This window comes from Prionailurus viverrinus, chromosome D3 (genome assembly GCF_022837055.1).
Source record: "Prionailurus viverrinus isolate Anna chromosome D3, UM_Priviv_1.0, whole genome shotgun sequence".
Lineage (NCBI taxonomy): Eukaryota > Metazoa > Chordata > Mammalia > Carnivora > Felidae > Prionailurus > Prionailurus viverrinus.
The window spans coordinates 78,521,504-78,535,662 of NC_062572.1; the positions used below are offsets into that span (position 1 = coordinate 78,521,504).

The following is a 14,159-nucleotide window of genomic DNA, read 5'->3' on the forward strand; positions in this document are numbered from 1 at the left end:
ACGCTTAACCGACTGAGCCACCCAGGCGACCCTATTATCACTTTAAAAACAGTCTGTCAAAACTGACAAAGGAAAGAGGGAAAGAAAGAAGGGGTGAAAGGAGGGAGAAAGTAATTTGATAAGTTTATGAAGCAATTGTACATTTTTCTTTATGGATTGACCATTCAATTCCTTGCCTATTTGGATTAAGCTGTTCACCCTTTCTTACTCTGTTTTCTTTGTCAATACCTCACCAGTACATCCTTTTCTAAGTTTTCATTTGTTTTTAAATTCTGTTTGTGGGGTTTTTAATATGCAAGATTCTTCTATCATCAGATTTATCAATTCTCCCCCTTAGGCTTAGAGAGCCGTTCCTCACCTGGAGATTCACGTTTTCTTCTACCCTATTTGATATTTATTTTGGTAGCTGATGTGGAATTAGGGATTCACAGGACTTTCGTGCCTGGGAAACTTACAGATCCCCATGTTCAACCCCTTTAGTTTAAGGAAAAACTACGGGAAGAGGCCCAGGGAGAAGGAGAAATGACTCAGGGACATACAGCTGGTTAATGACAGAACCAGGACCAAAATTACAGATTCCTTGACTTCAGTTTATTCTCCTTTTAAAAAATATTAGTTTTCTTTTTTTTTAAATTTTTTTCAATGCTTTTATTTATTTTTGAGGAATAGAGAGAGCACAAGCAGGGGAGAGGCAGAGAGAGAGAGGGAGACACAGAATCCGAAGCAGGCTCCAGGCTCTGAGCTGTCAGCATGGAGCCCAACTGGGGGCTCGAACCCATGAACAGTGAGATCACGACCTGGACCAAAGTCGGACACTTAACCGACTGAGCCACCCCAGGGCACCCCCAAAATATTAGTTTTCAATAATGCAAGTACCAAGTGAATATAGTTTCCTTAAAAACTATAACATTACCAACCACACGTCCGAATGCAAGTTTCCTATTTCCCTTCCTGGAGGGGTCACCGTTGTCATTTTGGCGTGGATCCTTCCACACTTAGCAAAAATAATTTGATGTGGATCATTCTGTGATACGCCTTCCTTACTCTACCTTATGTTTAGAGATGCCCATCATTTGAACAGGCCACACTTTTCTTCAGCCGTTTCTGCACAAATGTTTCCTTAGACAAACAATGCTGCAGCACATATGGTACGTGTCTCTCTGGGGCCGCGAAACTATCGCTTAGTGGGTAATGCCCTAATTTTAAAAGATATCACCAAGTTACACTCTTGCTGGCAACATACCCATTTCTCCATAATCTCAACACCTTGATATTATCTATCATCCTTTAAATGTTTTGCCTGATGGGTGAGAAACATTATATTTTTTAAATTGATATTTTCCTAATTACGCAAGAGGTTAAATGTCTCACATGTTTACTGACCATTTTATTTCCTCTTCTATGAAATTCATATGCATTTACTTTTATCTTTCTTTAAAATTCAACTGTTAGGGATATTATTCTTACCCTAACTTATATATATATATATATATATATATATATATATATATATGTTATATATATATTTTTATATACTTAATATACTTATAAGTATATTTTATATACTTATAAAATATATATTATATTAAATATAAATAAATATAAATATTACAAAAATAAATAAATATTAAATATATATATGTTATATATATTTTTTATATACTTTGGAAACTAATCTCTGTCTGTTATATATGTCCTACATATTTCTTCCAATATGTCACTTCCTTCAATTTTGTTTATGGCATTTTTTTGTTGTTATATGGAAATTAACTTGATGTAACAAAATGATCAATGTTTTCTTTCTTTCTTTCTCTTTATTTTTTCTCCCTCTCTCTCCCTTTCTTTCTCCCTTTCTTTCTCTCCCTCTCTCCCTTTCTTTTCTTCCTACCCTCCCTCCCTTCTTCCTGCCTTCCTTCCTTCCTTCCTTCCTTCCTTCCTTCCTTCTTTCCTTCCTGTCTTACTGTGTCCCAAGATCTTATGGTTTTCAAGTTCTTAAAAATGGTTTCCAATATATTTTCTAGACATTTATTGTTTAGGTTTTTTTCTTAATATATTTAATAGAGCGATCCATCTGGAGTTCATTTGGGGTCCACTGGAATGAACTAGTCTTATTTTTTTTTTCTCCATATAAATGGCCAATTGTGTCAGCATCGAAGGTTTTGTTTCTCTCCTAAAACTTGAGACGCTCTTTCCACCATAAGCCAAATTCCAATATATTCTTGGGTCTGATTCTGCACTCACTACTCAGTTTGGTTTATCTATTGATCTATCTGGGGCCGCTCCCACCCAGTTTTGACAACCGCAGCTTCGTCATTTGTATTGATAGACCGATGGTTAGTCCAATGTTTCTCCTGCCCCATCGTCAGAGAAGCAAGTTCGTTTTCAGTCACAGCCCCGAATCACCCATAAGGCATGTCTCTGGCCCTCAGCTCCCACCCAAGGCGGTGGGAGGGCTCAAACCCACCCAGGCAGCCAAGCGACCCTCCTGTCTCTGGCCTCCACTGCTTCCGCCCAAATTCCTGTCACCGAACTACTCCTTAAAATAAAACTCAGCTGCAGATGGCGCACCTGTTTTGGATTAGTTACAATAAATCAGGATCTGTATTTATTTCGGCTGGCGGACAGGTGAAGAATAAGCCGTTTACAGCGAGTCCGCTAGAAAGCAGACATCCAAATCGCGAGGTCCCCCCCCCCCCAGGGCCAAGGGGTTACACTTGACAAGCCCCAAGCTTCCTGTTGCTTCCAAAATCCTGTGATTCTTTACGGGAACACCTCAAGCGGTAGTATTCACGCTAGATCTTGGTCTAATTACGCCCGTGGTTGGAGTTTTACTGCCCACGAGGGCCACCCAGACCTCTTGTTACAGGGCAGATTCAACAAGCCGGGGGGTAAAATGTAGAGATCTGTAATTGTTTTAATGTTTATTCGTTTTGAGAGAGACAGAGAGAACGTGAGGGGGGGGAGGGGTAGAGAGAGAAAGAGAGAGGATCCCAAGCAGGCTCTGCGCCAACAGCCCAGATGTGGGGCTTGAGATCCTGACCTGAGCTGAAACCAACAAGAGTCGGGCGGTTAACCCACTGAGCCCCCCAGGTGCCCCTAGAGATCTGTGTTCTTAAACATGCACCTTAGCGAATGATTCCAGTGCAAATAATCCAGGCCCTCCTTTTGCACTGCTCTGAGCCCCTGAGAAGGAGGCCTTCAGCCCCTGGGCGGCGGGGGGGGGGGGGGGTCCCTGTGCGCAGGATCTACAATGAGTTATCTGTCTGAGATGGGTTAGTAGGGGAATGAGGTCAGTATAATGCAGATGCATTCATATGTGATTTTCTCCTAGGCCAGGGGGCCCTGAGTAGCTGCAGTAAAGTATAGAATCTTGAGCAGGAAAGGGAAGGGCCTTCAGCTCAATTTTTGCATTGGCAGCAGACTCTCTGAAGGCCTCTTTGCATAAAATAAAAAATGACGTGTGTCCTGTAGTTCCTCTCTCCTGAGACATGCACTCTAGACCTGTGTGTCTGAGGGCATCGTGCACCCCCAGGCCCAGCTCCCCCCACCCCCCAGGCCCAGCTCCCCACCCCTCCCCCACCCCCCAGGCCCAGCTCCCCCCACCCCAGGCCCAGCTCCCCACCCCTCCCCCACCCCCCAGGCCCAGCTCCCCACCCCTCCCCCACCCCCCAGGCCCAGCTCCCCACCCCTCCCCCACCCCAGGCCCAGCTCCCCACCCCTCCCCCACCCCAGGCCCAGCTCCCCACCCCTCCCTCACCCCCAGGCCCAGCTCCACAGCAGCCATGCTGGCCAGAGACCCAATTCTGTCCCTGCTGCCTCAGCACCCTCTGACTTGCCTAACTAAAGGGCTGCCAGCATTTCCACTCAGTTATCTTGTATATTTTTAATATGTACCATGGCAACCATTGGCTAACCTGAGCTGCCTCCCTGCACAGTCCAAGTGAACTTCCTGGTTCAAAAGCACCTTTTTTTTTTTTTTTGCTTTTGGTTCTGGCTTTAAAATGACCTGTTTATGAAGGGACCTGTGAGGAATGCTGCTTTTCTCAGGAGCCCTGACAATTTAAAGGGTGTGATTTTGCAGAATATGGGGGGTTTCGGGAATACATATATTGCACCCAGAGCAGCGACATCTGAGACTGTGGAGAATACCCACGGCCTGTTTGAGACACAGCACTCAATAACCTGGCGCTTTGTTCTTCAGCTAAGATTGGGGGAAGTCAGGGGCAAAGGGCTCCAGAAATCCCTGAGAGAGCACTTTCATGAGGTGTGCAACCTTTAGCTCCCTGTGGCTCTGCTCTGTGGGTCTTCAGCCTGGAACCTCCCGGGGGACCCTTCCACTAAGGCCTCCAAGTCTATAAGCCTGAGCCCTACTACCCTAGACTCACTGAGCTCAGGACTTCTGGGGGTCGGGCTTAGGCATCTGTACTTCGAGCAAATAGCAGGGAAGGTCCAAAGCCCAGCCAAGACTCTCAAATGTGGCAGCACAGAGAATCACCTGGGAGCTTTTAAAACCCCCAATGCCAAGCCACACCTAGACCAAATTACCTCCATATCTCTGAGACCTGAACTCAGGAAACAGGATGTTTAGGTCCCAGGTGACGTCATGTGTAGCCAGTCAGCCAGACCACTGCTTGAGGGTCTTTTCTTTTCTTTAAGTTTATTTATTTATTTATTTTGAGATAGAGAGCAGGAGCAGGGGAGGGGCATAGAGGGAGAGAAGAGGGAATCCCAAGCAGGCTCTGACGTGGGGCTTGAACTCAGGCACCGTGAGATCATGACCTGAGCAGAAATCAAAAATTGGACGCTTAACCAGCTGAGCCACCCAGGCACCCTGGGTTTTTTTCTGAGAAAGAGCTCCTCTCTGTAGACCAGGGCTTCTGGAACTTCTGTGTGTATAGGAATCACCCAGGAATCCGGTTAAAATGCAGATCCTGGTTTGGCAAGGCCGGGCAGGGTCTGAGATTCTGCACTTTGACAAGCTGGTCCGCAGGCTGCACTGTGAGCAACAAGGCTGTAATGACTTTCCATTGATTATTTAACAATGACTGAGTACGGGCATTAGCTGACCTGCAGGTGCACGGCAGTGATGGTATTTGGCAGAAATGGCACAGTGGACTTTGTGATGAAGAACAAAACAAATGTTCGGGGCTCCCGGGTGGCTCAGTCGGTTGAGCGTCCGACCTCGGCTCAGGTCATGATCTCCCGGTTAGTGGGTTGGAGCCCCGCGTCGGGCTCTGTACTGATGGCTCAGAGCCTGCGTCGGATTCTGTGTCTCCCTCTCTCTCTGTCCCTCCTCTGCTCGTGCTCTCTCTCTGTCTCCCAAGAATAAACAAATGTTAAAAACACAACAAAAAAATAAATGTTTGTGTTATTTGCTGGGTCAGCCATGGAGTCATGCTGACGAGAGGCCTGACTGCCACGTGCTAAGAGATGAGCAGTTATAAACGTCTGCCTTCCTGTCGTCCGCAGAGAGCTGGCTTTCTGGAGTCTGTTTTAACAGTTGTTATTGGCGGGGGGAGGGGGGGGGCGGGGGAATAAATGCATTTTATTATGCAGATGAATTTAAATTTCGGGTTGCTCTATCCCAGGTATGAAAACTATATTACAAGGAGGTTGAGATTATCTATTTTCCTACGCTAAAAAAAAAAGCAAAAAAAATTATTGGAGGGCTATGTGTCCTGCCTATCACCGGATGGCCACGCACATTTCAAGCTGTCATATACTGTGTCATCCCTGCACCACCTGCTTAGCTACCAAGCTGAACTCAGATGAGCATGAAGTTTCCTAACAGTTACCACACGAGCCCACACCGGTGATAAATTTCAATAGATTTTCATGACTACACTCACACACAAGTAAAACTGAGAAAATCTGAATAAGATCACTAGATAGTATCAATATCAGTATCTTAGTTTTGATATTATGCTACAGTTTTACAAAATGTTACCATCGGGGGGAACCTGGGCAAAGTAAAGTGCACAGCCTTCTCTCCATGTTGTTTCTTACAACCGTGTGTGTGCACCTACCATTATCTCAAGGAAGATTTCAGTTAAAAAAAGGCATAGGGGCACCTGGCTTACCCTGGGCACTTGGGTAAGCATCCGATGTCGGCACAGGTCACGATCTCACAGTCTGTGGGTCAGAGCCCTACATCGGGCTCTCTGCTGTCTGCACAGAGCCGGCTTCAGATCCTGTCTCCCTCTCTCTCTCTCTCTCTCTCTCTCTCTCTGCCCCTCCCCCACTCGCACACTTGCTCTCTCTCTCAAAAATAAGTAAATATTTTTTAAAAAGGTATAAAATCACTTCCAGCCAGCCCTTGATATGCTTTCAATATGGGGGGAAAGGACAGAAGTATTAAGAAGGTAAATAAAAGGGGCACCTGACTGGTTCGGTTGGTAGAACGTGTGACTCTTGATCTTGGGGTTGTGAGTTCAAGCCCCACATTGGATGCAGAGATTACTTAAAAACAAAATCTTTGGAGGGGCGCCTGGGTGGCGCAGTCGGTTAAGCGTCCGACTTCAGCCAGGTCACCATCTCGCGGTCCGTGAGTTCGAGCCCCGCGTCAGGCTCTGGGCTGATGGCTCAGAGCCTGGAGCCTGTTTTCGATTCTGTGTCTCCCTCTCTCTGCCCCTCCCCCGTTCATGCTCTGTCTCTCTCTGTCCCCCAAAAAATAAATAAACGTTGGAAAAAAAAATTTAAAACAAAAACCAAAATCTTTGTAAAAAAAAGCAAAATAATAAACAAAATAAAAACGATAATGCTCATTAAATGCTAACAGCATAAGAGGTACTGCGATCCGCGTTTCATGTTCAAGACTTTAATCTTCGTAACACTCTACGAGGCACTATTATCATGATTGTTATTATGATTTCTGTTTTCTGTTTTAGATGAGGAAATTGGGTCTGGGAGAGCTTCGGGAGTTTTTCCCAAGGTCACAGGGCCAGAAAGCAATAGTAGAGGACCCAAACGCAGAGTCCACTGCATGACACGGAGGATGAGAGCAAGAATGGAAGGAGAAGTCACAGTTAGGGATGAGGACTGTGCTTCGGGGTGGGGGCAGGGAAGGCAACTTGAAGCAGTTTGCAGGATGTTGGCCTCGCAAGATGAGAGGAACTGAGCTGGCAACAAGCCGAGCGAGGCTATTTCCAGGCAAGAAGACAGAAGAAAACACTGCATGTCTGGGAGAAGGCTTCATTTACCCGCTGAAGAAAGCGGCGTGTTTGTCCACTTCGCCGCTCAGAGGTGGATGGGAGCAATATGGCAGAGGGTCTTGAATGCTAGGGGGATGTGGTAAGGTCTTCCTGGGTCTAATCAGCAATCTGTAAAAGCTAACAAGGCACCGATGAGACCAAGGTTATATGTGAATCTCCAGCATTCACAAGGGAACCCAAGTGCAAGGTGTTTACAGTTTAGTACAAAGTAATCGATTCCCAGGGCCAAAAAAAGCAATGGGAAGCAAATGGGAAGTGATTTGGAGAATTGGTACGTGAAGGGAACCAAAGAATGAACACCAAAGGCCGTAAAGTGGTTGAGACCAACGATCTTTATGGAATCAATGGAATTAAGTCTAGTTCCGTATGGCTGCTTGTTCTTTCAATTATTGAGTGCCTACTGTGTGGCCAGCACCATTCCCAGGACTTGGGATAGATCAGTGAACAAAATACAGTGACCAAACTCCCTGCCATCAAGGAGCTCACCACCTTGTGTGCTTAGTGCTGATTCCCGATCAGGAAGATTCTTAACTCTCAACACCTAAGATTCCACTTTCATACTGTACTCTTCAGATCCCATCGCCCCAAAGAGAAATGCAAATCTCTCTAGCGTGAAGCTGGGCAGCGATGCAGAAAGACAGACACAGCACTTCTGACTCAAGAGCCAGGGCGATCTTACCGCCGGGTGGTTACAAGGAAACTTAAGACGGGCAGGGCGTCAAGACTTGCCTCTGAGCTGGATCATAAAACCAAAAGCAAAACCAAGGTGAGGGGTTGGCCGTGTGACCCTTGAAGACGATTCAAGTTAGCCTGGGGTACCCTCTCTGCTTTCCACTCCCCAACTGGGATTAACTTTGGAATCTTCCATAACTGTAGAGAAACTGGGGGCTCTCCAATCCTAGCCTGGGTAAACACTACTTCAAGACAAATCGGAATGGCCTTGCACTGTAAAAGCAGAAAAGGCAGATGAGAAATAAGTCCACTCGCTTAGGTAGGAGATATTCTACAATATAGCCTTGTTCTTAGAACACAGCAGAATGAGAGGTCTGGGATTTTCCTCAGAACTGCTAAAAGCAATCTACAGATGAAGAGAAACCGCTAAACGATAAGCTGATGGTCATTGTCTCTCCCCCCTCCAAAAACAAGAAAGAAAGGAAAAAAAAAGACACCTCAAGGTAAGTGAATCAGGCAAGAGTCAAGAGTGGGCAGATTTAGTAACATTACCCCCAACCAAGGATTTCTAACATTTCAAATTTCAAGTTCCCGCAAGCTTCAGTTGTCTGAGAATAAATGTCTCAAATGTCTTTTTGTCTTAGTTATAGAAAGATTCACCAATTTTTTTTTTTGTGGTATTTTAACAAGTTTGATTTAGCTCCTAGTGACCTTCTCATGCTTTTGCGTCACATTGGCAGTGATATTTAGGCCTTTGGTGGAAACTTGGCTATATTGTATTTGCATGTAAGAAACATGGGCCTCTTCCACAGTGAGACTACTGACTTTTTGCATGGGTCAAAAAATGGGCATTCACTGTGCCACAGTCCCTGTAGCATTTCCCCACTTTTCTTTTTTTTTTATTTTTTTATTTTTTTAATGTTTATTTAGTCTTTGAGAGCAACAGACAGAGCACGAGTGGCAGAGGGGCAGAGAGAGAGGGAGACACAGAATCTGAAGCAGGCTCCAGGCTCTGAGCTGTCAGCACAGAGCCCGACGTGGGGCTCGAACTCACAGACCGGGAGATGGTGACCTGAGCCAAAGTCAGACGTTCAACCGACTGAGCCACCCAGGCGCCCCTCCCCACTTTTTGTTAAGGAAAAAAAAAAAAAATGCCACAGATACAGAGGTACTATTTCTTTCTCTCTCTCTTTTTTTAAAAAAATATTTATCTATGTATTTATGTACTTTAATGTTTATTTTTGAGAGAGAGCGAGCGAGAGAGACAGAGTGTGAGTGGGGGAGGGGCAGAGAGAGAGGGAGGCACGGAATCTGGAGCAGGCTCCAGGCTCTGAGCTGTCAGCACAGAGCCGGATGTGGGGCTCGAACCCACGACTGTGAGATCATGACCTGAGTCAAAGTCGGGTGCTTAACCAACTGAGCCACCCTGGTATCCTTATTTATTTATTTTTAAGGGGAGGGAGGGGCCGGGGGGGGGGGGCGGGGAGAGAATCCCAAGCAAGCTCCACGCTGTCAGGGCAGAGCCCCACGCAGGACTCGATCCCTTGAACTGTGAGATCATGACCTGAACGGAACACAAAGAGTCAGACACTTAACCGACAGAGCCCCACCCCCCCGCCAGGCGCCCCAGTCCTATTTCTAACTTGGGGCTGCACAGAACTACTCTTGAATACACAACTTCCACTCACGCTTCTGGCTGCCCTTGAGTGACAGGCCAGCTCTGCTACTGGGCACAGCAAAGTGAGAACAGCCCTCCTACCCGCACGGGGCAAGCTTTCTGGAGAGTCACTTAGCCATGCCACAAAACACAGGACGCACCTTCAGACCTCGAGCCGAAAGCAGGAGCGGTGAGTGCGTGTGAGTGCAGAAGCAAGGGTCCCACAAGAACTCTGGTGGCCACAAGGATGTGCATGAGACCGTCGACTGTGGTCCCGGAGATGGCCCGTGTTATTTAGCGGCGTTGGGCTTGCCGTCCCCAAGACTCTGGTCTCAGATTGCAGTTAGGGGCACAAGCCGAAAATGACAAAGGGGGCTCCTTCCTTAGCCTCCCCTCCTTGTTGGCAGGTGAGGAAGCTAGAACTTGCCTCCCCCAGTGGTGGGTCTAAAACTAACTTTGTCACTCTCCTCTTCCTCTCCACCTGCTCCTCGTTGGCTGCTTTACCCCCTCCCCCCACCCCGAACTTTTAATAGTCAAGGTAATTTGCCCAAGAAAATGCTCGATGTGGATGAACAGTTGTAAAAAGGTGCTTATCTGAGCCAGGAAGAGCATCTGATGACTAGAAAAGGAAACGCTATGTTTATTGACATGAAAAAATTAATACTGCAACTTAACTTTGTATTAATATTTTGCTAACCCACGTCCATAAACTTATCCTGGGTATGCATCTGTGCTCATTGGCGTGCGATCACCCCAGCGGTATGCGCAACAACCACATAGGAGGGGCGCCTGGGTGGCTCAGTCGGTTAAGCCTCCGACTTCAGCTCAGGTCATGATCTCACGGTTTGTGGCTTCGACCCCCCCCCCGCGTCGGGCTCTGTGCTGACAGCTCAGAGCCTGGAGCCTGCTTGGGATTCTCTCTCTCTCTCTCTCTCTCTCTCTCTCTCTCTCTCTCTGCCTCTCCCCTGCTCATGCTCTTTCTCTGTCTCAAAAATAAACATTAAAAAAATTTTTTTTTAACAACCAAATAGTATAAAGCTGGCTCTCCTGCATAAAGTATAAACATGACTTTTATGTGACAGAGTTTGGCCAGTGGGGCAGAATGATTTGGTCAGGAAAAAGCTACCTCAGATCTGGAGATTTTTTGATTGGCTATTTTAGGACTAGGTCTTTAGAAACCGATGTATTACATGCTTACTTTTTCACAGAGTTCAGTAACTGAATGCATTTGGGAATATTTCATTTTCTTGGGAGAATGCCTGATCTATAAAAACAATACTAGGTTCCTAAACTATGAAGTTGGGGGTGGGGGGAGAACATAGTCAAATGGATGGTAAAAATAACTGATTAATAACTTGTCTTAGGTAGTTATTTACAAAAATAAAATCTTGGCCAGGGTACAGCATTAGTTCAAAGCCCATTTGGGACCCTTTAAAATGAAAAATACAAGAAATAAATTCATATATCAAGCACAATGTCTTTTGTGCATTGATTATTGCCATGAATTTAATTCCATCTCTTTCAAATACACCCCCCCCCCGAACCCAATCAGGAATAGAGTAAAACAAATTTACTTCCAGGCAGTATTTTCTTAGCCTCTTTTGTATTTGTGATCTCAGGAAAACAAAACAAACATTGGTTCGAAAATCTACTTTTGATTTTTCGGCACAGAAAACCAATTCTGTCTACTTTTCCCAGCACCACTAAGTGAATTCTACAAATCATTTAGACCACCGAAACCTCTCATTTTACTAGGAATTCTGATTCCAACGAGCACTTCACATTTTTAAAGTGCTCCCGAAAACTGACTCAGGCGAGTTTTTTTTTTTTTCCTTTTAAAGTCTACACCCAAAACATTTGCTTGCAAAACTTTCTGAAAAGGGACATTGCCTGGTGAGACACATGCAGTAGACAAAATATCAAATTTCTTTTTCCAGCTGTCCAGAATCCCATTAGTGCCTCTTGCTTCTATCTGTCTTTTGCTATAATTAGGGTGGCTTAGGGTTTATTTGGGCCTTTTTTCAAAACCAGATCTCCTTCTTACCAGCAGCAGCTGTCATTCACAAATACCCTAATGGTGCTGGGAGACTTCTTGTGATTTACATCGTGGTACGGCGATCATAATATGAAATGAAGAGAAACCCACACACACACACACACACACACACACACACGCACGCACACACAAATACCTTTCATCTAGTAATTTTTAAAAAGAGGAGTCTTACCTGAGGATGAGCACTGCCGTCTGGAACCCCGCTTGTCTCAAATAGGGTACCGACCAACACCCCTTCTCCCTCGAAGTTTGAGTTCCCTCCTTGGGGGGGTGGGCCCAGGGGAATTCGCAGGGTCTTTGCTTCTTGCTCTGCTTGGGCTGGAACGGCACATTCTCCTGCACGGAACTGGGAATTCCAATCAACAGCTTCTGCTTTGGCATGAGGACCGTCTCTTTTATCACTCTGGGCTAATGGGCGCTTAACAGGCTCTTTGGGATAGAGGAGATTAAGGGTGGCCTCTGTTGTGCTTTCTTTCAAGTTGGGGCTCAGCTTCTTGGGTTCTCCTTTGGTTTCTGGCCGCCTCACCCCGGCAGGTATCTTGGAGCCCTTCTTGCTCAATGAAACCTCGTCCCCTACTTTTTTCTCGGCTGCAATCTCCAACCACTGGTCCACCCCTGAGTTTTCTAACTCACCAGACAGACGCTTCATCGCCGTCTCTGTCACCGCTTTATCCATGTTTAGCAGATTGTCACTGGTGAATTCCTCTCCTGCTTGGTGGCTGTCTCTGGTTTCTCTTCGAATTCCTGGATAATCATTTTCAGCAGCCTCAGAAGCAGTGGGTAGTTTACATCTCGCCTGGTCTGTCACTGTAGACGTTACATCCCGGTGAGGCCCCAAGGTCAGAATCATCCCCGTTTGCAGGGATGAGGGACTGTGGGTGGAGGCTTGGCTGCTCCTCACCCCTACTTCTTGGGGTTGTGAGTGATTACCGCAGAAGCCACTGGTGGCATCCATAGGCCCCATGTCATCTGACACCCGAGGCCCACAACCCATTTCACTGAGGAAATGCTCACGCCCACCCAGGCCACACGACCCGAATTCCATCTCTTCGTCGTTGCTTTCTAATAAAAAAACCTGCCCAGTCCCCTGCAGGTCCCTTTGCCAAACTGCATTAGAGTAATCCGTCATAACGTCGGAACATTCCAGATACTCTAGGTCATCATCTGAAAACTCCTCGGTGCAGGTTAGGGTTATCTCTGGGCAAAGTTCATAGTCGCTGTCAGAGTCTTCGCTGGACACCTGTGGGCTGCCTTGCTGCTGAATCGTGGCCCTGTCACCTGGGCCATCGGATGTGGCCGCCACCGACAGCGGTAGGCTGAAGCTAATGTATTTCTGCACTCTGGGATTCGGATGACCAGACTTGAAGACGTCCTCATGAGGGTCATCACTGTTTAAGGCCCCATCCACTGGCCTTGATCCTTTGGAATGCACTGCCCTGTGGCAATACACATGTTGCTTATCGGGAATACTACTTGATTTAGAAAAAAGCCACCCATCCGCAACTTCCTCCGTGCTATCCGGATCACGAGCCTCTTCGGTTCGCCTTGCTCCTTTAACATCCAAGGGATTTTCAGAACCGGAGGCACCAGTGTCATTATTGGCCAATAACCGGAGAGAGCTTGAACAGCCGAATGTGGAGGACGCGGAGTCAGCTGACGTGGGACTACCTGAGGGGACACTTTCTTCGCCCCTACGAGGATGTTCTTTCTCATCAAGCTGGTTTGCTTCTTCCTGCATGCTTGACTCTGTTGCGTGTTTCCAACCCGTGTCCCCGCCATCTTTGGGGTTAGGGGAGAGCTGTGGGTTCTCTGCTGAGCACTTGACTTCAATGGAAGCAGAACAGCAGATCATTCCAGAACAGTTTTTAGCAGAGATTTGATAAACAGCGGTGTCACCTGGGGTACAGCTAGGATGAAGAAAACACACTTGGTAAGTTGGCCGTGTTTGGATGGGCATGCCAACATTCCTCACATCATGGCACAGAAAATGACCATGGTTTTTTGCTGCACACTCAAGGAGATCTGTGATCTCCCTGGAAAGGGGCTTGTGGTCAGAGTCAGCCAGCTTCTGAGTCCCAGCTGCCCTGGAGCTGAGAATCCAGGAAGCCCGGCATTTTCCGTTAAGACCTTCCCCAGTCTTACCCCAACTTGAAAAATGATGACAATTATTCAGACGAATGGGGAAACATCTCACACTCTAGTTTCTCCTTCTCTCCTTTTGTTTTGAGTCCTTTTTACACTATAGGAATTTGAAAAAGCATTATTTTCTGGAGTGAGACATTGTACACAAGTAACTGGAGTATTCGACCTCAGGCAGTGGACAGCATAAGCAGTAACTGTTTTTAACACCATGCTAAGAAGGCATGGTTCTTTTTTTTTTTTTAATTTTTTTTTTAATCTTTATTTATTTTTGAGAGAGACAGCGTGAGACTCCAGGGGAGGAGCAGAGAGAGAGAGGGAGACAGAGAATCCAAAGCAGGCTCCAGACTCCGAGCTGTCAGCCCAGAGCCCGACGCGGGGCTCGAACTCACGAACCGCGAGATCATGACCCGAGCCGAAGTCG

At 46.5% G+C, this 14,159-nt stretch overlaps 1 protein-coding gene across 1 annotated transcript in view; it reads right to left on the minus strand.

Annotated features, from left to right (window-relative positions):
* ALPK2 (alpha kinase 2) overlaps window positions 1-14,159 on the minus strand; it is a 103,109-nt gene that overhangs the window by 62,856 nt on the left and 26,094 nt on the right. The window contains exon 4 of the mRNA XM_047828702.1: window positions 11,769-13,503. Within this exon, the coding sequence (XP_047684658.1) occupies window positions 11,769-13,503 (1,735 nt within the window). The remainder of the gene's footprint in view (window positions 1-11,768; window positions 13,504-14,159) is intronic.